This window comes from Amblyraja radiata, chromosome 8 (genome assembly GCF_010909765.2).
Source record: "Amblyraja radiata isolate CabotCenter1 chromosome 8, sAmbRad1.1.pri, whole genome shotgun sequence".
In the NCBI taxonomy this organism is placed as follows: Eukaryota; Metazoa; Chordata; class Chondrichthyes; order Rajiformes; family Rajidae; genus Amblyraja; species Amblyraja radiata.
The window spans coordinates 34518438-34533469 of record NC_045963.1 but is presented as its reverse complement, the minus strand read 5'-3'; the positions used below and the strand labels follow the sequence as shown (position 1 = coordinate 34533469).

At 38.8% G+C, this 15032-nt stretch overlaps 1 protein-coding gene across 1 annotated transcript in view; it reads right to left on the bottom strand.

Annotated features, from left to right (window-relative positions):
- The window catches only part of epas1 (endothelial PAS domain protein 1), a 111700-nt gene that overhangs the window by 5001 nt on the left and 91667 nt on the right, over positions 1 to 15032 (bottom strand). The window contains exons 9-13 of the mRNA XM_033025534.1: positions 12851 to 13065; positions 12031 to 12239; positions 10143 to 10253; positions 7847 to 8349; positions 1277 to 1385 (exon numbers count right to left, since the gene is read on the bottom strand). Of these exons, the coding sequence (XP_032881425.1) occupies positions 1277 to 1385; positions 7847 to 8349; positions 10143 to 10253; positions 12031 to 12239; positions 12851 to 13065 (1147 nt within the window). The remainder of the gene's footprint in view (positions 1 to 1276; positions 1386 to 7846; positions 8350 to 10142; positions 10254 to 12030; positions 12240 to 12850; positions 13066 to 15032) is intronic.

Below are 15032 nucleotides of genomic sequence, written 5' to 3'. Positions count from 1 at the left end.
GCATGTTGAGCTACGTTTCATTATTTAATGAGCATACCCGTAAGTAGTGCTATTTTGACAGACCACAATAATTTCCTATTTTAATTCAATGCAGATTTTATTTGCCAGACTTTAGAGATACAGTGTGAAAACTGGTCTTTCGGCACTCCAAGTCCAAGCCGACCCGTGATCACCCTTACACTAGGACTATCCTACACACTAGGGGCATTTACAATTTACAGAGGCCAATTAACCTCAAACCCACATGTCTTTGGATTGTGGGAGGGAACCGGTGCATCTGGAGAAATCCCACAGGGAGAATCCCACGGGAGGAATGTGTAAACTCCATGCAGACAGCATCTGTAGTCAGGAACCTGGGTGTTTGGCGCTGTAAAGCAGCAACTCTACTTCTGCACCACTGTGCCGCCCCTACTGAAGTTTTCTACCTGACGATGGATAACTCCAAATTAGTCATTTTCAGCCATATCCAAGACACTGTCACAGCATGTTAGTCAGGCTGGCTCAAACCATAACTTCTGAAATTTTATGCGCCCTGCCCACAACATGTAAATGTATCAGACAAATATTTCACTTTCAGCCACTTTATATTGTTTTTGGAACTTAGCTGAAATTGTTAAATTGGATTTGTGCTGAACTAAATCAGGTTATGTTTTCAAAATATCTATAAATAAATACATTTTAATTTTCTTCTTTAGAACAAAGCATTCAATTTGTTTATGAGCTTATTCTTTAAGTTAAATTAACAGACTAATAATACAATCATTAATGAATAAGAACTCTGGTGTCCAGTTAAGAGCTTGGAGAACAAATCAATAATCTCATTATGCTTCATCAAAGCTTCATACAGAGTTGATGTGGACAAGCTTTTCCCTTTGAGAATAGGGAAGATTCAAACAAGAGGACATGACTTCAGAATTAAGTGACAGAAGTTTAGGGGTAACATGAGGGGGAACTTCTTTACTCAGAGAGTGGTAGCGGTGTGGAATGAGCTTCCAGTGGAAGTGGTGGAGGCAGGTTCGTTGGTATCATTTAAAAATAAATTGGATAGGCATATGGATGAGAAGGGAATGGAGGGTTATGGTATGAGTGCAGGCAGGTGGGACTAAGGGAAAATAATTGTTCGGCACGGATTTGTAGGGCTGAGATGGCCTGTTTCCGTGCTGTAATTGTTATATGGTTATATGGTTATACCAGTAGGTTGTACACATTGATCATTGATCACATCTTCAACCAATTTAGGAAAGACCAATAGTTGATTATTTAAAAGTAAACTTACTGCTGGGTGTTGGAATCCAAAATCCAGATGCAGTTTCCGTTTTAAATTGTTTCTGAAATTCAATTCAGTGTTGGTGTCTTTCCCATGTCGTCCAAAGCTGTGCTGGGATCTAAGAGAAAAGAAGTGGTGTTGTTTGAAACAATTCACTTTTACCCACTTCCTCTTAAGCGGGGACCAAAATTACTCTCCCTAAATTACAAGAAATCGGTTCACACCAAAATGGTAATCTCTTTAACGCCTGGTTATCTGCTCACTTGAAAAATGATGATGGCTAACTTCATTCCCCAATGATTCTGTTTAGATTGTAAGTTTGTGGGCACTAATCAGTATGCTCTACTTTGTCAAAGGTTAAATGAAAAGAAAAATACTTTACATTCAGCCTTCCCGAATTTCTTCTGCATATTTTTAACAGGAAGAATTAGCTAGCTTTCTGGAAATAGAATCATGGTTGATTTCCTTCACTACTCTGTGCACTGCAGCACTCCTATCGCTTGTGCAGTGACCACCAATATGTCTAACATCTGACTTTGCCAGGTGGTACAGTTCAATCATTTATTGGCTTAACTTCTGAAAGTTCTCTTTGCATTGTTCACCAAGGAGTTTGCTTTCAGATCACGCTCTCCCGACCCCCACCCCATCTTGTCACAAACCCATCAATGCAATTTTAATTTATGGGGCTCTCTAATTAGTTGAATCAACGGATGGAAACAAAGAACTGCAAATGGTGGTTTACAAAAAAAGACACAAAGTGCTGGAGTAACTCACCGGGGCAGGTAGCATCTCTAGAGAACACGTAAAGGGTGATGTTTTGGGTTGGGATTCTTCAGACTGATTTTGGGGTGGGTCGGGGAGGGGGGGTGGGAGCAAGACAAAGCCTGGCAAGTGATAGGTGGGTACAGGTGAGGGTTGACAGGCTGATGAAAAGACAACTTTATGGAATGAAGGGATGAAAAGACAAGATAATGATTGAAGAGTTGCAAATTGTTAAGCCAGAGGAAGGAATGTAGGTGGAGGTTGGGGTGGCGGGGGCGGGGGCATGGAGAAGAGAGGAGGGGGAGAAAAAGGGTGGGGTGGAGGGAGGTGGTTTTGGCTACTTACCTAAAATTGGAAATGTCAATAACTAACAAACCCTCTTCCGGTCTTAGCTCAATCCCATTACGGAACTATTTGACTTCATCCCATAAAGAAAGCTAAACTACGATGCATCATACTGTGCAAGGTTTACCCTTCATACTTAAGTTTTGTACATTGTGCTTCACTGATAGTGTACTACAGAACAGAGCTATATATTTGGGATTGTTTTATATAATTTCATTTTTTAATTGTAACAATCAATTATGAAAAAAGGGTCCTGATCCTAAACATCATCTTTCCATGTTCTCCAGGGATGCTGATTGACCCATTCAGTGACTCAAGCATTTTGTCTCTTTTCGTAAACCAGCATCTACAGTTCCTTGTTTCTACAGTTATTTTATACATTGTTTTCATTCACCAGGTTAAAACAGTTGAAAGGAATCTTGATTGTTGGAACATATTGAGTTTATGACATTGAGCTTTATACAGCTAAACACAAGTAAAACTTGAGAAAGTAGTGGAAAAGTAATTTATAAATAAAACCCAGGAGAAGGGAGTGGAAGCAATTGTATTTTGGAATTCAAGCCAAACTTTAAAGTCTACAGTTTGTGAATCGATACTAAAATACCAAAAAGTGGCATTAATCAGACAATGGCCTTGAAATTATGTAATGAATATCAGCTTATAATTGTTGAGAACAATGCACTTCAGTTCATGGGCAGAGTCATACTGATGGATAAAGGCCAATACCAGAGCAAGCCACGAGCTATCAGTTGTTTGCGTCTCATGTTTCGGACTTCTGCAAGTACATATACAAATGTGGAACGCTGAGATAAGCTGGTCAGCTGGCGGAACGTGTGAATGTCCACTTCACAACTTGACTTGCAAGTAAGACCAGTGGTGGGGCATTGATGTGCTGAGGAGGGGTCTGTAGGCACTTTGCATCTGGGTTGCCACCTTTATCAGGGTGGGGGAGGACAATTGACATGAATAGTGGCCTCACCATTAGAATGAAATTTATCAACCCCATGGGGGAAAAAAAGACCAAAATAACCTAAAAACATATATTTTTAAATTAATTTATATCTATTTAAAAAGTTTTTGTCTTGGTAAATGGCATTTAATCTACGAAGGACTTTTGCACCTGGCCAGTTATTACTTGGAATGAGTAAAATAAGTAGCACAGGAGCAATTAAGAGGAGGCAGGACAATGAGACAGTGTCTGCTAAGAGATGCTCCACATCCAGAAAGCACGAGTACATGAGAGCAGTGGGCAGCATTGACAATAGAAACATAGAAACATAGAAAATAGGTGCAGGAGTAGGCCATTCAGCCCTTCGAGCCTGCACCGCCATTCAATATGATCATGGCTGATCATCCAACTCAGTATCCCGTACCTGCCTTCTCTCCATACCCCCTGATCCCTCTAGCCACAAGGGCCACATCTAACTCCCTCTTAAATATAGCCAATGAACAGGCCTCAACTACCTTCTGTGGCAGAGTTCCAGAGATTCACCACTCTCTGCGTGAAAAATGTTTTTCTCATCTCGGTTCTAAAGGATTTCCCCTCTATCCTTAAGCTGTGACCCCTTGTCCTGGACTTCCCCAACATCGGGAACAATCTTCCTGCATCTAGCCTGTCCAATCCCTTAAGAATTTTGTAAGTTTCTATAAGATCCCCCCTCAATCTCCTAAATTCTAGCGAGTACAATCCGAGTCTATCCAGTCTTTCTTCATATGAAAGTCCTGACATCACAGGAATCAGTCTGGTGAACCTTCTCTGCACTCCCTCTATGGCAATAATGTCCTTCCTCAGATTTGGAGACCAAATGTAGCATAGACAACGTTGGTCCAGACTCGATTGGTCCCTTTTGAATTGCACACTCTTGTCTTTTCATCAACCATTATTTGCTTCTATAATTGTGCTGGCCTCACGCAACATGTCCATTCACTTTTTCAATATCTTATCTTTAAAGGGGTTTGGATTTTGAGGTAGAGAAGCATTGGAAATGAGTAATTTCAATAAATGATCTAAATTCTCTGCTTGTGTACAGACTGTTTTCTTACACCACAAAATTTCCACTGGATATATTTTCAAAGCATAGTTATAAACCAAGCTGAAAAAGATTATTTATATGAAACTCTTCCATTTTTTTCTGTTTTATGATCTCTATTAAAGAATTGTTGAACTACTCCCTAAAAAGGGCAGGAGTCAGAAGCCACTCAGTCCACTAAGTTGATGCTAGTTCTCTGCAAGAACTGGCGAATCAGTACCATCTCTTATTCTACCCCTGTAAGCATGCAGGTTTATTTCCTTCAAGTGATCAAATTTCCCTTTGAAATCGCTAATGACCAAATAACACATTAAGAAGGTGGGGAAGACAATGTCTATTCTACTGTTAGTCAAGAACATGGCTAATTTTCTACCTCAACTACAATTTCCTTAATATCCCAAAATCCATCAATCATATTTTCAACTGAACTGACAGGGCCTTCAGGATAGAGATTTCTAAAAGTTAAGCAATATCCAAATGAGAAATTCTCTTCATCCCAGTTCTAAGTAAACCAACCCTCATTCCAAAATTGTGACCCCAGGTTCTAGACTCTCCTCATGTGCAAACCCATCAAGCCAGGAACCAGTCTGGTGAATCTTTGTTGTACTCTCTCTGCAACAAGTTATACCCTGGTATTTAAACTACAAGGTTTAAGGAAAGGAGACCAAAACTGTACACAATATTCCAGGTGCAGTTTCTCAAAGGTCTTAATTGTATTTGAAAATTGTACTGAGAGTGCTTTACTCTAGATTTAATGAGGCCACCTTTCTAATTGCTTTTTATGCCTGCATGTTTGATTTCCATGACTCATCTACAAGGATACCCAATCAGATTGCCACTATTTGTAAAATACTATTTGCATTTTGCAGAAAAATGGATACCCTCACAGCAGATAACACCATATCATTTTCCATGAACTTGCTAACTCTACGTTCTAAAATCCAAGGCATAAATCAAAATGCTATTGCCTAAATGCGATTATTGGGGAAACATTACCATCTGAAAATAACTACCATTTGCCATGAATTTATATTGGTGGACATTGATCCTCCTATTCTGAGTCACAATTTCTAAACCAAGCTTTTATTTATTACATTGTCATTGCTTTCTTAAAATCTGTATAGACAACATCCACTGCATTTCCTTCATTACCTTCTTCTATAACTTCATCAGCAAATTTAATTAAGTTAGTTAAATACAGTGTACCATTTTAAAAATCATGCTGGCTCTCCTTAATTAGCTTAAACATCACCAAATGCCATTTTTATTGTTTCTGAATAAAATCTACCAGTGATGTGGAATAGATTGGCCTGTAGTTATTCACATTAACTAATATTTACTGGCCAGAGACTGGATGGACCATGGGAAATGGTATCTCATGAATCTGATTGTTTTTTTCGAAAGAGATCACCAAGAGGATTGAGGAGGACAGGGCAATGGGTGTTGTCCATGTGGAGTTTAACAAGGCTTCTGACAAGGTCCCATGGTAAGCTAGTCTGGAAGTATGGAATACATGGGATTCTAAACCGCGAGGGCATTGGCTTAATGTGAGAGAGGAAAGATTTTGGAGAGACTTCAAGGGTCACATTTTCCACTCGGAGAGTAGATGGTAAGTGGTATGAGATGTTGGTCCTATGTCTTTATAACCATGAATGTCCACATCCATTCTCTTGAATTGGGTGTCACATTTACCAACTTCCAAACCAGTGTCGCTTTCCCCTCTCAGGAAGGTTTGAAGATTATGGCAAACTTTCTGCTATCTACACTCTCAGCCTCCCTTAAAAACCTGGGATACAAGCCATATTGACCAGGTGACCCATACGGTACACTCTATGCAAAGCCCATCTTTCCAGTATATCCTATTATCAATTATTCACCTAGGCTTCTTCTGACATTTTGTCAGCACCTTTTCCTTAGTAAATACTAATATATAACTATAATTATTCTACCCTTGCTCTCCACTTCTATAGACATACCTTCTTCTGTGTCTGCCAATTTCCCTTTGCCATAATTTCTCTTAATATAACCATATATCAATTACAGCACGGAAACAGGCCATCTCGGCCCTACAAGTCCGTGCCGAACATCTTTTTTCCCTTAGTCCCACCTGCCTGCACTCATACCATAACCCTCCATTCCCTTCTCATCCATATGCCTATCCAATTTACTTTTAAATGATACCAATAAACCTGCCTCTACCACTTCCACTGGAAGCTCATTCCACATCGCTACCACTCTCTGAGTAAAGAAGTTCCCACCTCATGTTACCCCTGAACTTCTGTCCCTTAATTCTGAAGTCATGTCCTCTTGTTTGAATCTTCCCTATTCTCAAAGGGAAAAGCTGATCCACATCAACTCTGTCTATCTCTCTCATCATTTTAAAGACCTCTATCAAGTCCCCCCCCTTAACCTTCTGCACTCCAGAGAATAAAGACCTAACTTATTCAACCTTTCTCTCAAATGGGAGATTGAGCACAGTTGGGACATCCTGTCATAGATCTACGAGATTTTAGCGAGACTGCACCTGGCACATTCTAGTCGCTATACCAATAGGAATTATGTAGTTATGCTTGAGGAAGTGCAATAAAGATTCACAAGGGTATTGCCTAGACTGGAGGGCTTGAGCTTATAAGGAGCGACTTGATTAGTTACAGCTAATTTATTTCCTGGTTCGAATGAGGCCGAGGGGCAACGTTACAATTGTCTTTTCCCCCCAGTGTTGGGAAGTCTAAAACTTGAGGACATCAGGTGAGAAGGGGAAGATTTAAAGGGGATCTGAGGGGCAAGCATTTCCACACAAAGAGTGGTAGGTATATGGAGAAAGCTGCAAGAGAAAGTGGTAGAGATAAATACAATCACAAAGTTTAAAAGACCCTTGGACTGGTTCTTGGAAAGGAAAGGTTTTAGAGAGATATTGGCCAAATGCAGGCAAATGAGATTAGGTCAGGAAAGGCACCATTGGATACTTCAGGCAAAATGGTCTGTTTCAGTGCTATGAAACTCATGGACACTATAACTACCTATGTACTATTTATATGCATGTAAAATAATTTTGGGTTCTCTTTAATATTAACTGCCGTTTCCTTGTACTCTATTGAAAATCTTTTCCTCTTCACCTTCACTGTCAATATATTCTGTTTAGCATGGTTCTCACTTGAAGAATTCAGCACACATACATACTATGCATTTTTTTTCCCTCATTGTATTTGCGAGCTCCCTCATCCAATAAACTTTGGCTTTGATTCTCCTGCCTTTCCTCTAATGTGAGAATGGACTTAGAAGATGAATATCTTAGGTCACAGTTGAAGCAAGTCTAGAAATCAATCTATATCATTGCAGCCTGTCAACCTTTGATTCTGTTTTCTCATAGCTAGATCCCTTCTTAACTTCTAAAATATCGAAATAAATTGTAGCAATAGGTTTTCATAAGTTGTCTTTTTACCTTTCTTTATAGAGTGAAGCATGTACTGGCTGGCAAGGTGCGATACCAGGTGGGATACCAGGTGGGATACCAGGCAACAATCCAGTTCTCTGATCCATCAACTTCCACTTTCTAGCCATACAGACAAAAGCTGGATCTGGTGGCCACTGAAGATTTGGTTTGCCACCCACTGAGGACACTGTCGTACTTAAAGGTGATTGGTACGGTGGCAGAATACCATTTCTGGTGTTGTATGCCAGTGGTGAAGTTTGGATGTGGTCATTCTTTTTCACCAATGGCATTTGTGAGCAGTACTTGTCCAGTGGCATCTGTCTATGTGAGGTCACAAAATTTGGAGCAATTGACTGGAGCAGTCCATTCACATTGACTGAATAATCTTGAGTCCGTGATGGGTGTTCAGGTGTGGCTTGCTCATCACAGCATATTGGACTTAGCTGGAAGTCTTCCCCATCCATAGGAATGTACGGAGCCAGTGTTTCAAGGTCCAGATCACTCAATTCTGCCTGGAACCACAAACCACATATAATGATGAAAGGTTCAAGGAATAGTATGGAATATTTGACTGCTTAGCTTTGCCCAATTTGCTGTGCACATGCCATTCCACACAAGCATAAACCTTCCGTGGTTATCAAGTTGTGAACTTTTCAAGGAAGCAGTATTAAATTATCCAGTATTTCTTATCCAGTATATGACTTTACTGTCAATGCCCGATGTGCTCAACTGATTATAAAAACATCTAAATATTACTGTGTGGTGTGGTAATGGTAGCTCACCTATTTTGTTTTTTCCCCCTCTCTTTTGAATAACTTGACTTGAGAGGTGACTACACTGGTTGTACCCCCATATTATTTTCAGAATTTTTAATTGTTTAATGTTGACAAACCGTTCTTAAAAAAAATACTTTTAGTATTGTTTTTCTATTGAAGGCCTGAGACAAAATGTTTACTGTTCTTTGCTCTTTTCCTGAGTCATACAAGTCTGCAGTGTAGATGGAACATCTATGGAATGGATATATAGTATGATAAGACAAAATTAAGATAGTTCAAAAAGATAATAGATCCAAAAAAAAGGTTTGCCTGACATTCTGGTCCACTTTTAAAAAAAAATGATCTTAATTTTAAAGCTTTTCATTTCAAAGAATGCGATCTTAATCCATATCCTTCAAAAATGAGGACATAATCAAATAATGAATTGCTATTAATGCATTTATCATGTGCAGTAATTAGAAAACAACTTCTGTGGTAATGGGACACCACAATGTTTGACCATTTCTGGCACTAAAACATGGAAATAAAAGTGGGAGCGAGGCACTCCAACCAAATTTTAACTGGCAAGGTGATACCGTTTTGACACAAGTTATAGGAGACAAAATGTAAGTGATCTGCCAGTATGGAATAAGAGGCATCACACTTCTTGTACATACCACTCCCACCCACCTTACCATGTTGGCTTCTAATGTCATTAAGTCCCTGATCCAATCAGCTCAATGCCAAGCCATCCGAAGATGCCCTCTTACACTGATTTTCCCCATCCACCTTCATTCTATCTCTGGGCACAATCCTCTTTTCTGCAGCCCAATCCTTGGAAGAGGAGGCAGGAGAGAAAATGCCATTATCTCGCTGTCCATCCCCCCCCTTGCCCCCTCTCTCCCCCCTTCCACCTATAAGCCTCCATCTGGCTTTACATTTAATTCCTCTCATCATCCCTAGACTTGCCTACCCATTGCCAATCACCCCCCTTCACCTGTATCCACTGATCACTTGCCAGACCCCCACTTCTTTTTCGGCTTTCCCCCCCAATTACAATCAGTCTGTTGGAGCCTACCCAAAGCCGCGGCTATTCATGTTCTCTAGAGATGCTATCTGACCCACCTAGTTGCTCCAGCACAGTTTTTTTTTTGGTAACCAGCATCTACAGTTCCTTGCGTCTCGAGAAAACACCATTGCTCAGGTTTACTTGTGCAAGCCTCCTCCAATCTAGCCTTCATACCTGAATGTTTCACAAAACTGCTGCAGGCTCAGAACATAATGATTGCTATGCTGTATTATTTTGTGTGTGTGTGTGTGTATTCTATATTCATATCATGTTTTCCATTATTTTGCATGCAGATCTGAATGTGGTTACAGTTCGTTAACTTCCTTTGTTGCACAATTGAACGTTATCACCAATTAAATCTGAGCACAATTTAGTATCTATTTAATGTCTTTGAATAAGATATATTAATCCTTTGTCTCCAAGTAACTTCTGAACAACAAGTTGTTTTCATGTTTATTTCATGTTAATTTAATGAACTGACCTGAGTGTTGCATTGATTTTTTGCTTCAGTGTCCATAGCAAAAAGTTTCTCAATCACTTCGATCTTGAGGTCATTGTCCAGGGAACTGTAGTACTCTCCAGGACTACTTGGCTATAATTGCCAAATAAAGAAACATTATCAAACATGTTATCCTGATGGATATCTGATTCATCCCATGACTATAGCACATAAATGAATGGTATTAAGCTTTGTTTACAATGCTCTTGCAAGTCTAATTCTAAGTTATTGTTGTGTGCAGTGAATTAAAGTATTGTTTGTTTTTGAACAGTTGAAATGTATACGTAAGCAAAATAATAAGGGTTGAATGGTGCAATTCTAACTAAAAGTCTGCTGTGGAACTTGTTATAAAACCCAGCAAAGTTTAATCTCATTATCAGTAAAGTCTGGTAGGCTAGAAAATAATAGTACAACTTAAAATCCTTTTAAATATATGGTTTTAAGTTGTGTAACTACAGACACTAAAGAATACTCTGCGAGTGTGCTGCCTGGTGTAACTAACTAATAATATTTTGCAGTGTTAGATAAAACTCTATCTTTATTTTATTTTGCATAATCTCTATATATTGTTTGAACACAATTAGAATATTTTTATGTACACTAGTTGGCAGACAATGATTTCCCCAAGGATAAATTATATTTTAATGAATGGTCATAAAATCATAGGAATGCGTTTAAATATTATTGATGGACTAGAATCTTCACCAGTTAGGCAGACTTATAAAATTACCTGGATGATGAATGTAAAAAACTTGCATTTCATGGAAAGGTTTTGTGAAATTGGGAGGCTCATTGTACAGTGCGGTACTATCATGCTTCGATTTGCTGGTGCAATTGCAATTCGTGGCAATTCCAGTTAATGATGATTGACCAGGATATCAGTTGTGGTTAATTCAACATTTGTCCAAGCAATAGCAGCTGGATCATAAATAGATGGCAAGCAAGCAAACATACCATAGGCAGCATGGGAAGCGGAAAGAAAAGATATTCTAGGTGACTATCTGGCTACATACGAGTCAAGTGTCAAAAGCTGGATATTTTAAGTATATTATGTCATTTTAGGGGTAGCAACAATATTATTGTGGTTTGCATTCTTTCACACAGCATCTAACATTATCACTTGCAAAGATTACGCATTTCTTTCAATATTGACATAAGATCTGGAGAGCTTTGTTCTCCTGAAACTTTCATTATATTAAACAACAAAATGCACTGTTGATATTTCTAATTTAGAGAAGCATGACATTTCAAAGAGAAAAGTGAAGGATATTAAACACACTTGGGAGGATTTATTTAAGGAGATATGTTCTTTAAAAGAGCGTTTGAAATTGTGATTTGTTGAGAATTGATATTGAAGAGAAGTGTTGAAATTGGGAGGGAAGAGTAGATGTGCCGTATGCCACAGGGACGTGGGAGGGCATTTGGAACGGAACAGTTGGGGAAAGATGATGAAGGTAATTAGAGATGAAGGCTAGGGCATAAGTTCAATCCTTTGGGGACATGAACCAGAAAAGATGGTTGATAAGCAAATTGGATTTAATGTCAGACATGATGCAAATAACAGAGTTTCGGACGATTTCAGTTTATTGAAGGTGGAGATCAAATGTGTATTATACAATATCTGGACGTATTAGTGATCTGTGAGATGCTTTTGTGGGAGATGCAGGTCAGGTAGAAGTGGAATCAAACCTTGCCATCTTACTTGATTCTACTATAGGGGAAATCTTGATGCTCTTAACTCTGATCACAAAGGAAAGTGAGAGTGGAAGAGAGAATAAAGTGCATTACATAATTACATACGTTTTTCTATCAATGCAAACTACAATTGCTATTCAGAAATCAGAGTTTGTTATTTTGCCTGGTTACTTACTGAAGAGCATGAGGTGCTGCTGCAGGTATGTGGAGTGGAACTGCCAGACAGAACCTGGGGCACTGTGAAGGCATGTAGATCCAGAGACGATTGCTTGTTTGGTTCAGAAGGACATGTTACATTTGATTTGGTGACTTCCATAGGCCACTGCTTGCTTGGTGGCATAATAGCTTTATCGTAAAGAGGGGCTTCCTCATATTGTTGGTTTCCTAGTGAGGACAGTAAAGGAGGACATTTGTATTGAAATTATTGATGCATACTTTGATAGTTATGCAATATTATGCATGAATGTAAACTATTCTGTCAACTTAAAAGGGTACGAATAAATTAACAACTAAGTTTGGTGTCTAAATAAGTTATTTCTACTGCATACAAGGATATGGATATTGGTTTAGAGTCATAGAGTGATACAGTGTGGAAACAGGACCTTCGGCACAACTTGCCCACACCGGCCAACATGTCCCAGCTACACTTGTTCCATCTGTCCCATTGATATTGAACATATCAATGCAATTATGCTTTTTGCTCAATACTCTATGCTGGACATTGTTTCTTTCTCCGTCAGTGCAGCATTTCCAAAGTGCGCTCAAGGCTACCGCCATTGATTGTCAAAAAGAATGCAAGGGCCCTAATGTTACTTTCTCTGTTTGCATTTGCCACATCTTATTGTATTACTCTACTGAGGAAATTATATACCAACTTATCCTGATTAATTATCTTCATAGCGATTCAATCACCCCAAACTACATTTTCCTGAAGTGTAAATCACAGTATAATTGTCCTAAATTGTAACAATTTACAATGGTCATTGCTTTGTTACCGAAGTCAAGTAAAATAACAGCATCTCCAGGTGTAGGAGCAAGTTGTGCCAGTTCTTCAGGTTCTTCCTTCAGTTTACTGAACAGCAGATGGCCATCATCTGATATTGGGGTGCCATTGATATGTCTGCCATTCATATTTCTCACACTCTGGCATGGCTTGAACAGAGACTCTGTCTGGTCCATGGAGAATACCACATTGGTCTCCTCAATTTCACTGTAAATGCAAAATATTTCATATCAGATATTTTGATTATGCCCCAGAATGAAAGAAAAGCAACTCGTATTTGATTTAACGTCTTCTCACATCGCGACAATAACATTTTTGTGTTTCACTGCAACCAATCTAGCACAAATTTTATTTAGTTGAATAATGCTCCGTTTTTAATTGGTCCTGAAATAAATGTTGACAATACCATGAGTTCTGCTTGTTTTGATTTGCCCTCTGGGATCTTTATGATTTTCTCTTGGCACAAAGGAAAGCTGTGTTTTATCTTTTCATCCTTCCAATAGTCAGTTCTACACATATCCAACATAGTGCTCAACTCAGAAGAACTGCCAGATCGCCACCAATTGAGCTAAGTTTAACGGTCACTGCAGTAAGCTAGTTCTACACATAATCTATCTATCTATATTTTACTAAAAGTCTCGTCTTGTTTGGATATCTGTCTGCTTGCGTGCGAGCGAGCGATCAGGGAACTAAGCAATAGCGCAAAAATGTTTGCAGAACCTTACTCACCTTTTTCCCGTCATCGTTCTTACAAGTTTACTTCAGATTTAATGTTATATTTCACAAGTTATTTATATTTAAAGTTTAAAAAAAGCCAACTTTGAAAATAATAACTGGCTTTGAGAGGAAGACTCTTCCAGCAGCTTCCAATGATGATGTCACAATGGCATCTCAGGCACATGCTGCAGTGAACGTTCCAAAAATGACATCATAACGTGATCTCTGCTGCCAATATACACGAGCTATGAGAGTGTTTTTACATTGTTGTAAGGAGAGGGACGTAGTGGGGGAGATTTAAAAGAGTTAAAATGACATTTAAAAGTTGAATTTCTTCAAATCTGCACTGGCAGTTAGGCAGTTATGACATCACAATGCCCTACCATCTACAATGCATCTATCCTAGAACAGAGTCCTTCACGGCAAATGTCCTTCAGGGATAGAATCTGCCAGCCTAACCCAGCACATCAAAGTTTAATGATTAGATTTGGGTAACAGAAGATGGCCTTGTCAGGGGCACCTACATCATATTAAATCTTAGTGCAATTGCATTTAAAAAAAGTTTTAAATGACCTGCATAGTTGGGGGCTATGGGTGAGTGATGGAATATTGCATTGGGGGAAACGGTTGCATTGGGGACCAGGCATCCAATGACAGGGACCCAACGGATGAGTGGTGAAATGTTACGTTGGGGGACCAGGCCTCCCGTGAGGGCTATGAGTGAGCGATGGATTATTGCATTGGGAGAACGGGTTACGTTGGGGCACCAGATGATTAGTGGAAATGGGTTCCGTTGGGGGAACGAGTGAGTGGTGAATGATTGTGTTGGTGTTAGTGCAATTGCATTAAAAAAAATTTAGATTCACTTGGTCTAGTTATTTATAAAATGTTCCAGCAATTAATGGTGAACATGACATTTGGTGGTCTTCATATTTTGAAGCAAATGCAATATTTTTATGAATTATCAGTCTTGTAATTTGAGTTTTATGGTCATCTTAATTTCTGTGATTTCATTTTTAGAGAAATGAATATTGTAAACACCTCAAATTTAGTTTATTCAAATGTTACAATATGTTGGCTAAAAGGGTAATGGAAGAATGTATGTAATTGAAATACGATCCAAATCCCTGTGGTTCTTGTACAAATTGGATTAAATAGTTGATCATTTTGATTGCATTGAATTGACTTTTGCTCTATTCCAACTAATATTTGCTGATTAATATCCCATTTTTTACTATTTAAAAAAAAAACTATTCTAACTGTTGTATCCTTATCACTTTGTAGCCAAGTAAGGAACCATGAGTTGAGAGTAACTGATATAATTTACTTTCTGTTTTAGAAAGGACTGACTGGTAGACTGTTGTATAGTCTCTTAATTTAATTGAGTATTGCTGTAAAAGTTAGAAGCTCATTTTTAATTGGGATTGGTGAAATACTTCATTGTAAAACATCCAAAC